We start from the raw sequence: 18031 nt of genomic DNA, 5'->3' as shown, positions 1-18031 counted from the left end.
GCCTTAGCTATAGGCACATCAGGAAGGCTAGTGAGGCTGAGCCACTACCAGAATATTGTAAACTCTGTGACAAACCTTTATTGCATTCACTAGAACACTATATGTGAATGTGTCACTAGAACACTATATGTGAATGTGTCACTAGAACACTCTATGTGAATGTGTCACTAGAACACTCTATGTGAATGTGTCACTAGAACACTCTATGTGAATGTGTCACTAGAACACTATATGTGAATGTGTCACTAGAACACTCTATGTGAATGTGTCACTAGAACACTCTATGTGAATGTGTCACTAGAACACTATATGTGAATGTGTCACTAGAACACTATATGTGAATGTGTCACTAGAACACTCTATGTGAATGTGTCACTAGAACACTCTATGTGAATGTGTCACTAGAACACTCTATGTGAATGTGTCACTAGAACACTATATGTGAATGTGTCACTAGAACACTCTATGTGAATGTGGCACTAGAACACTCTATGTGAATGTGTCACTAGAACACTCTATGTGAATGTGTCACTAGAACACTCTATGTGAATGTGTCACTAGAACACTATATGTGAATGTGTCACTAGAACACTCTATGTGAATGTGTCACTAGAACACTATATGTGAATGTGTCACTAGAACACTCTATGTGAATGTGTCACTAGAACACTCTATGTGAATGTGTCACTAGAACACTCTATGTGAATGTGTCACTAGAACACTCTATGTGAATGTGTCACTAGAACACTCTATGTGAATGTGTCACTAGAACACTCTATGTGAATGTGTCACTAGAACACTATATGTGAATGTGTCACTAGAACACTCTATGTGAATGTGTCACTAGAACACTCTATGTGAATGTGTCACTAGAACACTATATGTGAATGTGTCACTAGAACACTCTATGTGAATGTGTCACTAGAACACTATATGTGAATGTGTCACTAGAACACTCTATGTGAATGTGTCACTAGAACACTCTATGTGAATGTGTCACTAGAACACTCTATGTGAATGTGTCACTAGAACACTCTATGTGAATGTGTCACTAGAACACTCTATGTGAATGTGTCACTAGAACACTCTATGTGAATGTGTCACTAGAACACTATATGTGAATGTGTCACTAGAACACTCTATGTGAATGTGTCACTAGAACACTCTATGTGAATGTGTCACTAGAACACTCTATGTGAATGTGAAACCGTGAAAGATTTTTTACCTCCTGTCCTATTGTACGACCAACTGTGTAACTATTACGTTGAATCTGGTGTACTGGACGAGATCCTAACAATTTATCTAAAATTTGCTTGTCCATTTTAAAGAATGAAGAACGATTTTATTTGTATTATTTTTAAGCTGCATCTCTTATGAACCCATCCCTGCCCTTGTGTGGCAGTGCACAATGGAAAGTTGTTTTTACATATTCGTGCATTAAAACATTGATTGTAACCATGATATATGTGTGCTTCAGCATACAGTTTAGGCTTATTGTCTTGTGTATGACCCTCTGTCCTGTGTGACAGTGAATACCAGCATTATCCTCACTTTAACAAGACTTAATTGAAATCCTCAGATTAGGCAAAATTTGTATTAAATTTTGTCAATAAAGATGTTAATAATAATAAGCATTGTTCACATCTACAAGAGGAAAGGCAACGGGCAGTCTTGGATAATCACCGGGGTAATTTACGCCTGTCCATCACTGGGAAGATCCTGACTCTAATCCTTTTTTATTTTCTCCCTCAACACCTTGAGCAGGGTCTCAACCCAGAAAACACATGCAGCTTCCTCACAGAACGAGGAACGGTTGTTATGATATTTGCTGTATGCCAGCTCCAAGAAAAATGCCAAGAGCAACATAGTAACCTCTTCATGACCTTCGACCTGACCAAGGCCTTCGATACGGTCAGCAGTGATGGCTTGTGAATTATAATAGAGACGTTTGGCTGTCCTGGAAAATTAACTGTGATTGTCCAGCAGTTCCATGATGGCGAAAGTACGACGGAAGGAACTATCAGGAGAAAGCGCCAAGCCATTACGACTATATTGCACTGGGAAGGGGTCAGGATAAAGATTTGGGTTGGGACGGGGGCAAGGAATGGTGCCTAACCACTTGGACTGTCGGGGATTGAACGCTGACCTGCATGAAGCGAGACTGTCGCTCTACCGTCCAGCCCAAGTGGTTAGACAGGACGAAGGAGAAGAGTCAAAAGCCATCCCAGTGAGGAACGGTGTGAAGCAGGGTTGCATTCTCGCACCAATACTCTTCAGCATGGTATTCTCGGCCAGGTTTACTAGTACCTTCCATGACTGCCAGGATGGTATACCCATCAGATACACGACTGACGGTGGGCTGTTCAACCTCTGGCTCCTACAGGCCGTTACAAAGGTGAAGGAAACTGCCATAAGAGACTTCCTGTTCGCTAATTATTGCTCCCTCAACGCCAGCACAGAGCAAATGATGCAACACGAAGTGAACTGCTTCTTACAAGCCTGCCACAACTTTGGTTTCATCATTGCAGAAACAGGCTTTGCGTGCTTATGAATGACTCAAAGAGTAATGCTGTAATGGACTGTGGTGTCGATTTTAATGTTATCCACTTCTGATGATATCACTTGACTAGTGGGAATTGTTAAGCGTAATAATTCCAATTCCGTTTTGTTTACAAGAAAGTGTACACATATCTGTTGGAGCTTTTCATTTGACCAGAGCGAGGTAAACTATCTGATAAACTTTCCATCCAATGTCGGAAATCCACATAAATTCACAATGTATAACAGGAAGATGCGAGCGTTATTCTGTATTTTTTTTTATATTAAATCGCTCACAAGCGAAACCTCAATGTTGGACATAAATCTGGAGGAACTGAGACATTCCCAATGACTTACCTGTTAATAGTTTCGAGAGTTACATTAGCTTAGCCAAACATACCAATGACTCTTTTTTTAACTTGAAGAGGGATGTCCTTGAGTAAATACTGGCAGTGTAGCTAATGTAGCAGAGTAAAGGTAGTTATGTGTGGTGATGATTGTGATGCTGTTAGTAATGATGGTGTTAATGGAGATGGTGGTGGAGGTAGGAGTTGTCACCATCATCACTATCCTACGATGTAGGATAGTGATGATGGTGACAATGTAGGATAGTTATGATGGTGTTCGTCATGAATGTAGTCGTGATGATATTAGGGTGATGGTGGGATTGTGGTGATGGTGAGATAGTGGTGATGGTGGTCGGGTAGTGTTGTTAGTGGTGATGGTTGCAGTGATGGTGATGGTGGCGGTGGTAGTGATAGTAGTGGTGACGGTGTATTCACGTAGTAGAGCTTGGGGGGGGGGGTTGAGCTGCAGCTCTTTCGGCCCACCTCTCAACTGTCAATCAACTGTTTGTAACTACTACTACTGCTATTATATTTCCACATCACACACACACACACATACACACACACACACACACACACCAGGAAGCAGCCCGTGACAGCTAACTAACTCCCAGGTACCTATTTACTGCTAGGTGACAGGGGAATAGGGTGAAAGAAACTCTGCCCAATGTTTCTCGCCGGAGCCCGGGATCAAACCCGGGACCACAGGATCACATGTCCAGCGTGCTGTCCGCTCGGCCGGCCGGCCGGCCGTGTGTGTGTGTGTGTGTGTGTGCTTACATATCAGTACTTACCAATTAGTGTCTACAGGGAAGAGAAGGGTATGGGAGGAGTTTTTTTTCCACGGTTGTACTCTTGTAGTACTGCGTCTCAGTTTGAAGTTGTCCATGCTCACCTTGTATATTCCCTCAGTATCCCTTGTTTTTATCTTGTCCGCTTTTTTCTTCTGCCCTCTAAGGTTGTGAGAGTTGCAGTAGCCTGTACTGGACTTAGTTCCAGAGCTAAAATTAAGCCTCTAAGCTCTGGCACCAATCTTGCTGCAAATCTCTGTACGTTTTCAATTTTGGTTTGATGCTTAACATGCAGATTCAATGCTAGTACTACATATTCCAATATTGGTCGAACGTGTAGATTGCCTTGATTGGCTTAGGTTTCTAAATGATGCTCTTATTTTTGTCAACATTTTGGATGTTGCCAATGTTACCGTATTAATGTGTGTGTCTCCCCCCCCCCCCATACAGAGTGTTATACATAACTCGTCAGCTGAGGCTGCGAGTTCTTCTACACCAACTTGCTATACCAGTCAAATTTGTTTTACTCTTAATAAGTAACGTAAAGACAGGCTTGTTCCTCTATTTTTACATTCCTCGTCAGCTTTGTGCCATCTGCAGACATTGATTGCTCATTCCCTCTTGCAGTCGTTTACATAAATTGTAAACAGCAGCAGTTCCACGACAAACCTTAAGCGACCCCACTTGTGTCATTCCTCTAACTCGAAATCTTCTGACTTTGACTCTTTGTTCTCCGCCCTCCTGGTACTCCTTTACCCATGTCAGTTTTTTCATTGTTATTCCAGCCTTCCGCTCCATCTTGTACAGCAGCCTTTTACGAAGATCAGTGTCAATTGTTTATGATAATTTAGGAAAATAAAGTCTTCCCAGCCTTTCTTCTCTCACAATCCTATCATAAAACTCAATCAAGTTAGTTAGGCACGAATTTCCCTTTCTAAATCCATTCTGCTCTTTCATTACATTGTTGGTCCTCTCCGTTCTCTACCTGATTACTTTCTCCAAAACTTTACATAGAAAATGCTACAATTACAATAGTCTGTAATTTAAAATCTTATGTCTGTGCTCTTTCTGGATATTAGAACTATGTTTCTTTTTATCCACACCTCTGGGAGATTTCCTGTATTAAGTGTTATATAAACAAAGTTAATGAGTGACAAAGAACCTTTGTCACAGCAATGGTGAAATCAAGTTTGGGCCCATTGACCTGGTCATATCTAGTTCCTCTAGGTTTTTTAATTCTTATCATAATGAATTCATTATCATCCATTACTTCTCCGAGCCTTTCATCTTTCAACCTTGGATTCCACATTAGTTCTGTTGTATATACCCCCCCCCCTGAAATTTTCCTTTTGATGATGTACATGTTCATCCTAATCATGTTCTGTGAGAATACCTCGTAGTTTCAATTAACCCGAGTTCATTGTCTCTCGCTTCTGTTTATCTCAATATATGGCACCAGAACAGCTTTGGCTGGTCCTTACCTTTAGCTTGTTCACATGCTTCTGATGTTTATGTTTATGGAAAAATGTTAACATACGGATTTTTATCATATGCAACAAACATTGGTTGTTATGCAATACTGGCATTATGTAAGATTTATTTTACCCTTTTTCGTTTTTTTTCAGATACAAGTGAGAGCAAACAAAAGGAACAAACTTTAAAGTGGGGAAGTGAGTAGACCTTATACAAGACTAACCAACCCGGCCAAACCAACGCACTTGGTGAGGATAATACAAGTGACGAGACCAACGTCTGGCACCGTGTGTGTGTGTGTGGGGCCGCACTGAAGGCTCACTTCCCTGGCCTGCACACCACGGCTGGCTGAGGACACTGTCAACACGGCATCGTGGTTAGAGCAAGTGTGCAGGTGTGGCCAGACCCAGCAACAATGACGCATCAATAAGCTGACATTGTACTACCTGTAGCACCACCACCACCAGAAGCACCGACACTTGTAACACAGCCACCTGTAGCACCGCACTTGTAGCCCCACCACCTGTAGCACAAACATCTGTAGCTCCATCACCTGTATCATCAAACTTTTAGCTCCACCTGTAGCTCCACCACCTGCAGCACCGTCACGACCTATAGCACCACATCCACCAGTTGCAGCATCAAAACACAGCCATCAGCACCATCACCAACCCAAGTGTCACCACCATTACCATATCTGCAGCACCATCATTTGAAGCACCATCAACGCCAACTGCAATACTTCCCACTGTCACCTCCAGCTTCAACACCAGTAACACACCCGCAGCTGCCCCATCACCACTAATGCCACCAACATTACCATACCCGCAGTTCCTCCATCACCCTTAATGCCACCACCATTACCACACATTCACGACCACCACCCCTAGAGCCACTACCACTACCACGCCTGCGGCCCCACCACCACCCACACCGTCACTATGGAGTTTGGTCTGGACGCGTCTACGCTACAACTGTGTGCTCAGGCCAGGTGAGCTCTTCCATGCTAAGTACACTCTTCTCACTATCTTCCTCTCGTTCCCTACTCTTTATTGTTATGTATCACTCAGTTCAGGAAATAAAATTAAGAAAACATGGGGCTAACAAAGTATCAGATAGCACCTCAATAGGAAAAACAAAGGTGTATAGAATGGAGGCGTACAGAGGCTGGACCTATAGACGGCGTGAGACAACAGACAGTATCTCAGGTGACATATGTAATTAAATGTCGGGAGGAAGTTGGATCATGTCTGAAAGACTTAGAAACCCGTCACTAATCAGTCGTATGATGGCTTTAGAAACCTGGAACTAAGCTGTGGTGTGGAGGCTTTAAAGACCCGCCACTAAGCAGTGGTGTGGAGGCTTCAGAGACCCGTCACTAAGCAGTGGTGTGGTGGCTTTAAAAACCCATCACTAAGCAGTGGTGTGGTGGCTTTAAAAACCCGTCACTAATCAGTGGTGAGGTGGCTTTAGAAACCCATCACTAAGCAGTGGTGTGGAGGCTTTAAAGACCCGCCACTAAGCAGTGGTGTGGTGGCTTTAGAAACCCATCACTAAGCAGTGGTGTGGTGGCTTTAAAAACCCGTCACTAATCAGTGGTGAGGTGGCTTTAGAAACCCGTCACTAAGCAGTGGTGTGGTGACTTTAGAAACCCACCACTAATCAGTGGTGAGGTGGCTTTAGAAACCCGTCACTAAGCAGTGGTGTGGTGGTTTTAGAGAGCCGTCACTAAGCAGTGGTGTGGTGGCTTAGAAACCCGTCACTAAGCAGTGGTGTGGTGGTTTTAGAAACCCGTCACTAATCAGTGGCGTGGTGGCTTTAGAAATCCTGACACTAAGCAGTGGTTAGAGGCTTTAGAGACCCGTCAGTAAGCTGTGGCGTGGTGGCTTTAGAGACCTCATAATCAGTGGTCTGAAGGTTTTAGAGATCCTTTATTAAGCCATGGTGTGAAGGCTTTAGAGACCCCTCACTAAGCAGTGGTGTGGAGGCTTTAGATATCCACCACTAATCAGTGGTGTGCTGGCTTTAGTGACCCGCCACAAAGCAGTAGTGAGCTGGCTTTTGAGACCCGTCACTAAGCAGTGGTGTGCTGGCTTTAGAAACCCGCCACTAAGGGGGCCAAACACCAAAAATTAAAAGTTGTTCAATTTCAATCAAACTTTATTTCCTAGTTTTATATGAAAAGGGCTTCAACTGGTCCAAGTCTCAGCATCGTTGCGTAAATAGGAAGGGAGAAATTATTTTTTTTTTAAATCTATTATTCAGCAAATTTTCTACACTTTAAAATGCCTAGACAAACACAAGTGTCAACTAAAATCTTTTCTATAACACTCAACTATCACATTTTCATATAATAAAGAATTTTTATTTGTAATTTTATAAAAAAAAATTGTTTAGTGCAATAATTAAATTTTTCAGTTTCCCCCCAAAAATATACAACAAACTGATGTTTATAAAGATTTATAAATTCAACAAGTGAATATTGGAATAAAATGTTTAATGACGATTTTAGCACAAATTCTACATATAATGTGTAATTTTCATGCAAATTGATTAATAAATAAATGAGTCCAGACACCATGAAGTTGTAAATTACTTACTTGAGTAAAATAAGTTTAAAGTTTGGCCACCTGTGGCTGAGATTGACGTCGACCGATTTCTATCAAAATTGGAAGAAAAATCTTTCTTAGAGGAAGAAAAAGCAAGGCAAAGGTACGAAAGGTAAGGTGTAATAAAAGGGATAGTAATAGGAATAATAACATAAGTACCTAAGAACCAAGGTAATTGCAGAAGGCCTTTTGGCCCATACGAGGCAGCTCTTATTTATACCCATCCAATAAGGGGATATCCTTCCAATGGTGTCCTTCTCGACTATGTCATACACATAGGAAGAAGAAGGATAGTAATAGGAATAGTCAAGGGATCGTAAGAGAAAACAAGGGAAAGAAAAAGAAAGAAGGAAAGAGAAAGAAAGATGAATGGAAGGGTGAGCTTTATTAAGACACGTTTGTTAGAGGACGAAACATCGTCGTCCCGTCACTTTTAGTGTGTGGTTTGATCAACAATGAGTATATTATTTATCCATAAGAAGTTATTTTTTAAGTTTAGAACGTATGGCGCAATACCCTTCCGGGCACCCGAGCCGAGGGTCACCGGATTCTGTACAATTGCGGCCGCAAATATACCATAAATACGTAGGTTTTTCATCATAAAAATAATCGGTTTGCACTACGGTGTTGCCACAATTCGTAGTATTTTTAAAAATATATCAGTATTTTCCGATTTTTTTCGTCGTTAGGCCCCCTAAGCAGTGGTGTGCTGGCTTTAGAAAACTGTCACTAATCAGTGGTGTGGTGGCTTTTGAAACCAACCACTAAGCAGTGGAGTGGAGGCTTTAGAGACCCGACACTTAGTGGCATGGTAGCTTTAGAGACCCGACACTTAGTGGCATGGTAGCTTTAGAGACCCGCCAATAAGCAGTGGTGTGGAGGCTTTAAACACCTGCCACTAAGCAGTGGTGTGGAGGCTCTAGAGACCCATCAATAAGCAGTGGTTTGGAGGCTTTAGTGACCCGCCACAAAGCATTGGAGTGGGGTCTTTAGAGACCCGTCACTAAGCACTGGTGTGTAGGCTTTAGAGACCCGCCACTAAGCAGTGATTAGTATAAAGAGGGCAAAGTCACGGCAATTTTGCTTTCGACTTCTGCGACTTGGCCCCCTGATTTTTTTCCATAAACGTGGATGACTGCTGCGATTTGGCCAATGATTTTTTTTTTCCATGAACGTGTGTAACAGCTGCGATTTTATCCCTGCTTTTTTACCATAGGGATTAAATAGCAAAGACCTGGCATGCTGAATTTTTTTTCATGGAGATTAAACGGTTCCCTCCCGTCATCCCGAAAGTTTGTTACCTGGGTAATGCGCACAGGTACAGCCATCCCGAATGTTCAATGACGTTATCACTCAGCAAAGTCTTTATGGAAAACGAACTGATTGAGGGAAGATGATTACACATTTAATCCAATTTTCGATGATTTAAATTACATCCTATTTTCAAAGATTATTTCTGGTTGAAGATTGTATATTAAACCTAAGAGTTAAATTGCAGAAGGTCTTTTTGTAGGGACCAAACAGTATCTCCTATTTATTTCCGCCCATGTTGAACCAATCATTAACGATCACTATGAAATGGAGTAAACTTCGGAAGGTCTACACATAAGAAGCAAGGAAAATAGCACAATGTTCACACTGGTATTTACCAATGTCTTACCTAATGTCTAATAAATTTCCCCAATTAATTTCCCCTTTCATTTCCGTTTATCCACATATACCCTTCAATCACATCACCCCATCAATACCCTATTATCATACCCATTCATGTTCAAATTCGTTTAGTAGCAATCAATTTAATTGTGAGAAAGATTGTTTGTGTCCCCAGCCTAATAACCATCAACTTGCATATGTTTTCAACATAAGTAATTCCCTATTACAAACCCCCCTTCCCCCTGTCCTTTAACCTATCTATTATATATGAAAGCGATATACAGTTCTTAATAGTAAGTAACAGTACATAGCTTGCACTGTATTGTAGCCAATAATAACACATTTCCATTAACCCCCAGGAAATAGAGTTTAGAGGGGGGGGGGAGGGTTGGTTTGTATTTGTGTGAAAACAAGTTGCTCTGGGTACGGGTTACAAGTTACTCCATAGCCTGAAAGGCTATGTAAAAACTGATGAGTCTTGTCACTTCATGTTGTGATACTCGCGACTATGGCTACTATACTCCCCTGCCGGCAGGGGACATCCACATTGACCCGGTTGACCCTCTCCAAAATGCTCCAGACGAATATGCGTCCACTTCAGTCATCATCCCACATGATGTTGAAGTACAGTATGAACAAGCACTCCTTCCTATTACTTCCCAGAATGACGAGGACGCCAGCTCACGTGATGAAGCAGAATCAGTGTTTTTGTTGCCTACAAAACTCAGAATACCCTACGCAAAGAGAGAAAGGCCACGAAAGCCAACAATGCTGTCAAGGTGACCAATGCCATCCCCACATACATCCACCCACATAGGGTGGATCACGACTTCCTCTAACATCCTAGGATAAATATGCCAGGCTGGCGTTTCCATCTGAAGTTAGCAGTGACAGTAGGTACTCCTAGACGAAACGTGATCTTCCTCGCGCTTTTGCTGACCCCAAAGACCGTATACGTCCTAGACACGCCTCATCCAATATCTATGTAACCAGTTCCCATAAAGACGTCATATCTGACCTACATTCACGTGGATGAATGTAGAAAATAGAGAACTATTAGCTGAATATCAAATAAATGGATTTAAACTATTTCACACAGATAGATATATTAGACGAGGAGGTGGAGTAGCCATATATGTTAGGGATAATTTGATATGTAGTCTCAAAGAGGGAATCAAAACTGAGCCACACACAGAAACTATTTGGATAGAATTAAACGAACATAAGAACAAAGGCAACTACAGAAGGCCTATTGGCCCATACGAGGCAGCTCCTATTTATAACCACCCAATCCCACTCATATACATGTCCAACCCGCGCTTGAAACAATCGAGGGACCCTACCTCCACAATGTTACGCAGCAATTGGTTCCACAAATCAACAACCTTGTTACTGAACCAGTATTTACCCAAGTCTTTCCTAAATCTAAACTTATCCAATTTATACACATTGTTTCGTGTTCTGTCTTGTGTTGATACTTTTAATACCCTATTAATATCCCCCCGGTTATGTCCATTCATCCACTTGTAAACCTCTATCATGTCACCCCTAACTCTTCGCCTTTCCAGTGAATGCAACTTAAGCTTTGTTAATCTTTCTTCATATGAAAGATTACTAATTTGGGGAATTAACTTAGTCATCCTAAGCTGGACACGTTCAAGTGAATTTAAATCCATTCTATAATATGGCGACCAAAACTGAACTGCATAATCTAAATGGGGCCTAACTAGAGCAAGATATAGCTTGAGAACCACACCAGGTGTCTTGTTACTAACGCTGCGCTTAATAAATCCAAGTGTCCGATTTGCCTTATTACGAACATTTATGCATTGATCCTTTTGTTTTAAGAACATAAGAACATAAGAACAAAGGTAACTGCAGAAGGCCTATTGGCCCATACGAGGCAGCTCCTATTCTATAACCACCTTTTAAATTCTTACTAATCATAACTCCCAGATCCCTTTCGCAATTCGACTTCGCAATCTCAACACCATCTAGCTCGTATCTTGTAACCCTATCATCATTACCTAACCTCAGAACTTTACATTTATCAGCATTAAACTGCATCTGCCAATCCTTCGACCATTTCAAAACCCTATCTTGATCAACTTGAAGTGATAGTGAGTCCTCCTCCGAATTAATTTCCCTACCGATTTTCGTATCATCGGCAAATTTGCAAATGTTGCTACTCAAACCTGAATCTAAATAATTTATATATAAATAAAATTAATGAATTAAATGCTCTTGTCTGCACAGAAAAAATAGATATTATTGCACTTACCGAAACGTGGAGGAAAGTAGAAAATAGAGAACTATTAGCTGAATATCAGATAAATGGATTTAAACTATTTCACACAGATAGATATATTAGACGAGGAGGGGGAGTAGCCATATATGTTAGGGACAATTTGAAATGTAGTCTCAAAGAGGGAATCAAAACTGAGCCACACACAGAAACTATTTGGATAGAATTAAACGAAAAAGCATATAATATATGGAAGCAATAGCAATTGCTTCATAGCAATATGGAAGTTGTAGTGAAGGACCTGGTGACTCTAGTGGGAGCCCTGAGGACAGAGTTGGACTCTCTGCGGGAGGAGGTGCGTCAGCTTAAAAAACAACGAGAAGTAACGAAGGAGGAGACCAGCAGTAAAGGGACCTCGTCTTGGAGAGTTGCTAAAGACAGGGGCCTTAAGAAGACTTTGATAAAGCCGCCTTCAAACGCCATAGCAACTTCAAATTCATTTGACGTTTTGGAGGACGAGTGCTGTGGAGAGACTGTGGATCGCGCAAAAGGGAAAGCAACGAAGAGAAAGGAAGCGCAGGCCCCTCAGAAAGTAAAGGAAGTACCTAAGCAAACATTAGTTGTGGGAGATTCCCAGATAAGGTATTTGGATAGAACGTTTTGTGCTAGAGATAGGGGGAACAGGTTAAGGGTTTGCTATCCCGGAGCTGGCATTGGTGATATTATAAACAACATGAATGATATTATGGCTGGTAATGGGAACAATCCCATTATTTGCATTAGCGTGGGAGGAAATGATGTTGGTCGAGTCAGGAGTGAGGAACTGATTCAGAGGTATAAAACAGCCATAGAGTTAGTTAGGAGCAAGGGAGGAATCCCGATCATATGTGGCATTCTTCCAAGAAAGGGAGTGGGAAATGAATGGATATCGAGGGCACTTGGTGTCAATTGCCGGCTGGAAAGATGTTGCAAATCAAATGCAATATCTTTCATAGACAACTGGGAACACTTCTATGGAAGAAATGAAATGTATGCTCGTGATGGGGTGCATCTATCGAGAGCTGGGGTTGTTGCTGTTGCGAACTCGCTAGAAGAAGTGGTTAGAGGTGTTTGTTTTGGGTTTAAACTGTTAGTAGATAGAGGTATGGGAATTGATTTGGAGGAAGGAGGTAATAAAAGTATGTGTTTGTGGGAGAAAGGAATTGGCAAAACGATCAGGGAAAGAGAAGGTCCGCAAAATAACAATTCACTTAGGGTATATTACACTAACAGTAGAAGTCTAAGAAATAAAATTAACGAATTAAATGCTCTTGTCTGCACAGAAAAAATAGATATTATTGCACTTACCGAAACGTGGATGAATGTAGAAAATAGAGAACTATTAGCTGAATATCAAATATATGGATTTAAACTATTTCACACAGTTAGATATATTAGACGAGGAGGTGGAGTAGCCATATATGTTAGGGACAATTTGAAATGTAGTCTCAAAGAGGGAATCAAAACAGAGCCACACACAGAAACTATTTGGATTGAATTAAACGAAAAAGCTAATAATATTATAATAGGAGTAATATATAGGCCACCAAATTTAGACAGAATGGAAGCAAAGCATCTATGGGATGAAATATCTAGAGCATCTAGATCTAACAGTATTTATGTCATGGGTGACTTTAATTTTAGCGGAATAAACTGGTTGAACAAAACAGGGAATAGTGAAGCAGAAGATTTTCTAGAATTAATTGACGATTGCTTTCTTACGCAACACATTAAGGAACCAACACGGGAAAATAATATTTTAGATTTAGTGTTAACTAACAGGGAAACGCAAATTAATGACATCGAAATAGGGAGTGAGCTAGGGAGCAGTGATCACAAAGAAATCAGATTTAGCATAGAATGGAATAGACCAGTAGGAGAAAATTCTGTTAAAGTGCCAGATTTTCGAAAAGCTGATTTTAATAGCCTAAGAAATTTTTTGGGTCAAATTGATTGGAAAGGCTTGGGTATGGGGTGTGGGCCGGTCTTGGAGCGAGACATGAACCCAGCGATAGGTGACTTAAATGGGGATTTCGATGTGGATTCAATATATAACTTATTTAAGAATATTCTAAACAAAGCACAGGAACGTAGTATACCATACAAATTGAATAGATCGTATACTAATGACCCAAAGTGGATAACAAAGAATTTGAAGAACCTTATAGGTAAAAAGAGAGCTTGGTACAAAAGGATTAAAAATGGGGAGGTCACTTTAGAACAGGAATTCGTACAACTGGTTAGAAATGTTAAAAAAGAGATAAGGAAAGCAAAAAGAAACTATGAAGTTCGCATAGCAGGGCAAGCAAAGACAAATCCTAAAGGGTTTTTTCAGTTATATCGTACTAAGACTAGGGAAAGGATAGGTCCATTAAAAACTGAGACAGGTCAAATAACAGATAGTGATGAAGAGATGAGTAGTATTTTTAATAAATATTTTGTATCTGTATTTACTAAAGAGGAACTTAACAATATGCCTTCAGCCGAACAAGTCTATGTGGGTGGGGACGAGGACAGGTTGACGAGTTTAGCAGTTACCAGGGAGGATGTTCTTAAACAAATAGTAAAACTCAAACCAAACAAATCCCCAGGGCCGGATGAAGTGTTTGCCAGGGTGCTTAAAGAATGCAAAGAGGAGCTTTGTGACCCACTGTCAACCATATTTAATAAATCAATAGAGTCAGGCAGAGTGCCAGAGTTTTGGAAAGTTGCTAATGTGATACCAGTTTTTAAGAAAGGAGATAGATCACTTGCGTCTAACTATCGACCAATTAGCCTAACGTCTATTGTGGGAAAGTTACTCGAATCTATAATAGCAAATAAAATTCGTCTTCATCTTGAAAAACATAAATTAATAATTGAGTCGCAACATGGTTTTATAAATGGCCGTTCATGTTTAACAAATTTGTTATCTTTTTATTCTAGCATTGTTGAGGCAGTTGATAGTGGTAAGGATTGCGATGTTGTATACCTTGACTTTAGCAAAGCTTTTGATACAGTGCCACATGAAAGACTGATTAAAAAAATAGAGTCTCATGGTATTGGGGGTGCTATATTAAGCTGGATTAGGGCATGGCTATACCAAAGGAAACAGAGAGTTAGTATAAATGGAATCAAGTCAGAGTGGGAAAATGTTGTAAGTGGAGTGCCTCAAGGCTCTGTCCTGGGACCTCTGTTGTTTATAATATATATAAATGATTTAGATTCAGGTTTGAGTAGCAACATTTGCAAATTTGCCGATGATACGAAAATCGGTAGGGAAATTAATTCGGAGGAGGACTCACTATCACTTCAAGTTGATCTAGATAGGGTTTTGAAATGGTCAAAGGATTGGCAGATGCAGTTTAATGCTGATAAATGTAAAGTTCTGAGGTTAGGTAATGATGATAGAGTTACAAGATACGAGCTAGATGGTGTTGTGATTGCGAAGTCGGATTGCGAAAGGGATCTGGGAGTTATGATTAGTAAGAATTTAAAACAAAAGGATCAATGCATAAATGTTCGTAATAAGGCAAATCGGACACTTGGATTTATTAATCGCAGCGTTAGTAACAAGACACCTGGTGTGGTTCTCAAGCTATATCTTGCTCTAGTTAGGCCCCATTTAGATTATGCAGTTCAGTTTTGGTCGCCATATTATAGAATGGATATAAATTCACTTGAACGTGTCCAGCGTAGGATGACTAAGTTAATTCCCCAAATTAGAAATCTTTCATATGAAGAAAGATTAACAAAGCTTAAGTTGCATTCACTGGAAAGGCGAAGAGTTAGGGGTGACATGATAGAGGTTTACAAGTGGATGAATGGACATAACCGGGGGGATATTAATAGGGTATTAAAAGTATCAACACAGGACAGAACACGAAACAATGGATATAAATTGGATAAGTTTAGATTTAGGAAAGACTTGGGTAAATACTGGTTCAGTAACAGGGTTGTTGATTTGTGGAACCAATTGCCGCGTAATATTGTGGAGGTGGGGTCCCTCGATTGTTTCAAGCACGGGTTGGACAAGTATATGAGTGGGATTGGGTGGTTATAGAATAGGAGCTGCCTCGTATGGGCCAATAGGCCTTCTGCAGTTACCTTTGTTCTTATGTTCTTATGTTATGTCCATTCATCCACTTGTAAACCTCTATCATGTCACCCCTAACTCTTCGCCTTTCCAGTGAATGCAACTTAAGCTTTGTTAATCTTTCTTCATATGAAAGATTTCTAATTTGGGGAATTAACTTAGTCATCCTACGCTGGACACGTTCAAGTGAATTTATATCCATTCTATAATATGGCGACCAAAACTGAACTGCATAATCTAAATGGGGCCTAACTAGAGCAAGATATAGCTTGAGAACCACACCAGGTGTCTTGTTACTAACGCTGCGATTAATAAATCCAAGTGTCCGATTTGCCTTATTACGAACATTTATGCATTGATCCTTTCTTCATCTTGTCAATTCGTCTTCATCTTGAAAAACATAAATTAATAATTGAGTCTCAACATGGTTTTATAAATGGCCGTTCATGTTTAACAAATTTGTTATCTTTTTATTCTAGCATTGTTGAGGCAGTTGATAGTGGTAAGGATTGCGATGTTGTATACCTTGACTTTAGCAAAACTTTTGATACAGTGCCACATGAAAGACTGATTAAAAAGATAGAGTCTCATGGTATTGGGGGTGCTATATTAAGCTGGATTAGGGCATGGCTATACCAAAGGAAACAGAGAGTTAGTATAAATGGAATCAAGTCAGAGTGGGAAAATGTTGTAAGTGGAGTGCCTCAAGGCTCTGTCCTGGGACCTCTGTTGTTTATAATATATATAAATGATTTAGATTCAGGTTTGAGTAGCAACATTTGCAAATTTGCCGATGATACGAAAATCGGTAGGGAAATTAATTCGGAGGAGGACTCACTATCACTTCAAGTTGATCTAGATAGGGTTTTGAAATGGTCAAAGGATTGGCAGATGCAGTTTAATGCTGATAAATGTAAAGTTCTGAGGTTAGGTAATGATGATAGAGTTACAAGATACGAGCTAGATGGTGTTGAGATTGCGAAGTCGGATTGCGAAAGGGATCTGGGAGTTATGATTAGTAAGAATTTAAAACAAAAGGATCAATGCATAAATGTTCGTAATAAGGCAAATCGGACACTTGGATTTATTAATCGCAGCGTTAGTAACAAGACACCTGGTGTAGTTCTCAAGCTATATCTTGCTCTAGTTAGGCCCCATTTAGATTATGCAGTTCAGTTTTGGTCGCCATATTATAGAATGGATATAAATTCACTTGAACGTGTCCAGCGTAGGATGACTAAGTTAATTCCCCAAATTAGAAATCTTTCATATGAAGAAAGATTAACAAAGCTTAAGTTGCATTCACTGGAAAGGCGAAGAGTTAGGGGCGACATGATAGAGGTTTACAAGTGGGTGAATGGACATAACAGGGGGGATATTAATGGGGTATTAAAAGTATCAACACAGGACAGAACACGAAACAATGGGTATAAATTGGATAAGTTTAGATTTAGGAAAGACTTGGGTAAATACTGGTTCAGTAACAGGGTTATTGATTTGTGGAACCAATTGCCGCGTAACGTGGTGGAGGTGGGGTCCCTCGATTGTTTCAAGCGCGGATTGGACAAGTATATGAGTGGGATTGGGTGGTTATAGAATAGGAGCTGCCTCGAATGGGCCAATAGGCCTTCTGCAGTTACCTTTGTTCTTATGTTCTTATGTTCTTATGGGATAATGTTGTTAGTGGAGTACCTCAGGGCTCTGTCCTGGGACCTCTGTTGTTTATAATATATATAAATGATTTAGATTCAGGTTTGAGTAGCAACATTTGCAAATTTGCCGATGATACGAAAATCGGTAGGGAAATTAATTCGGAGGAGGACTCACTATCACTTCAAGTTGATCTAGATAGGGTTTTGAAATGGTCAAATGATTGGCAAATGCAGTTTAATGCTGATAAATGTAAAGTTCTGAGGCTAGGTAATGATGATAGAGTTACAAGATACGAGCTAGATGGTGTTGAGATTGCGAAAGGGATCTGGGAGTTATAATTAGTAAGAATTTAAAACAAAAGGATCAATGCATGAATGTTCGAAATAAGGCGAAAAGGACACTGGGATTTATTAATCGAAGTGTTAGTAACAAAACACCTAGTGTGGTTCTTAAGCTATATCTTGCTCTGGTTAGGCCCCATTTAGATTATGCAGTTCAGTTTTGGTCGCCGTATTATAGAATGGATATAAATTCACTTGAGCGTGTCCAGCGTAGGATGACTAAGTTAATTCCCCAAATTAGAAATCTTTCATATGAAGAAAGATTAA

General features: G+C 40.3%; 1 protein-coding gene across 3 annotated transcripts in view; it reads left to right on the top strand.

Annotated features, from left to right (window-relative positions):
* Positions 1 to 18031, top strand: part of LOC123756335 (uncharacterized) — a 327128-nt gene that overhangs the window by 177292 nt on the left and 131805 nt on the right. For all 3 annotated transcript variants that reach the window (XM_045739404.2, XM_069331354.1, XM_069331353.1), the window contains exon 2: positions 5302 to 6140. In XM_045739404.2, coding sequence (XP_045595360.2) covers positions 6091 to 6140 — 50 coding nt within the window. In that variant the 5' untranslated portion in view covers positions 5302 to 6090. The remainder of the gene's footprint in view (positions 1 to 5301; positions 6141 to 18031) is intronic.

Source organism: Procambarus clarkii, chromosome 25 (genome assembly GCF_040958095.1).
Source record: "Procambarus clarkii isolate CNS0578487 chromosome 25, FALCON_Pclarkii_2.0, whole genome shotgun sequence".
Lineage (NCBI taxonomy): Eukaryota > Metazoa > Arthropoda > Malacostraca > Decapoda > Cambaridae > Procambarus > Procambarus clarkii.
Note: the sequence above shows the minus strand (reverse complement) of the source record. Positions and strands in the feature narration are given on the sequence as shown.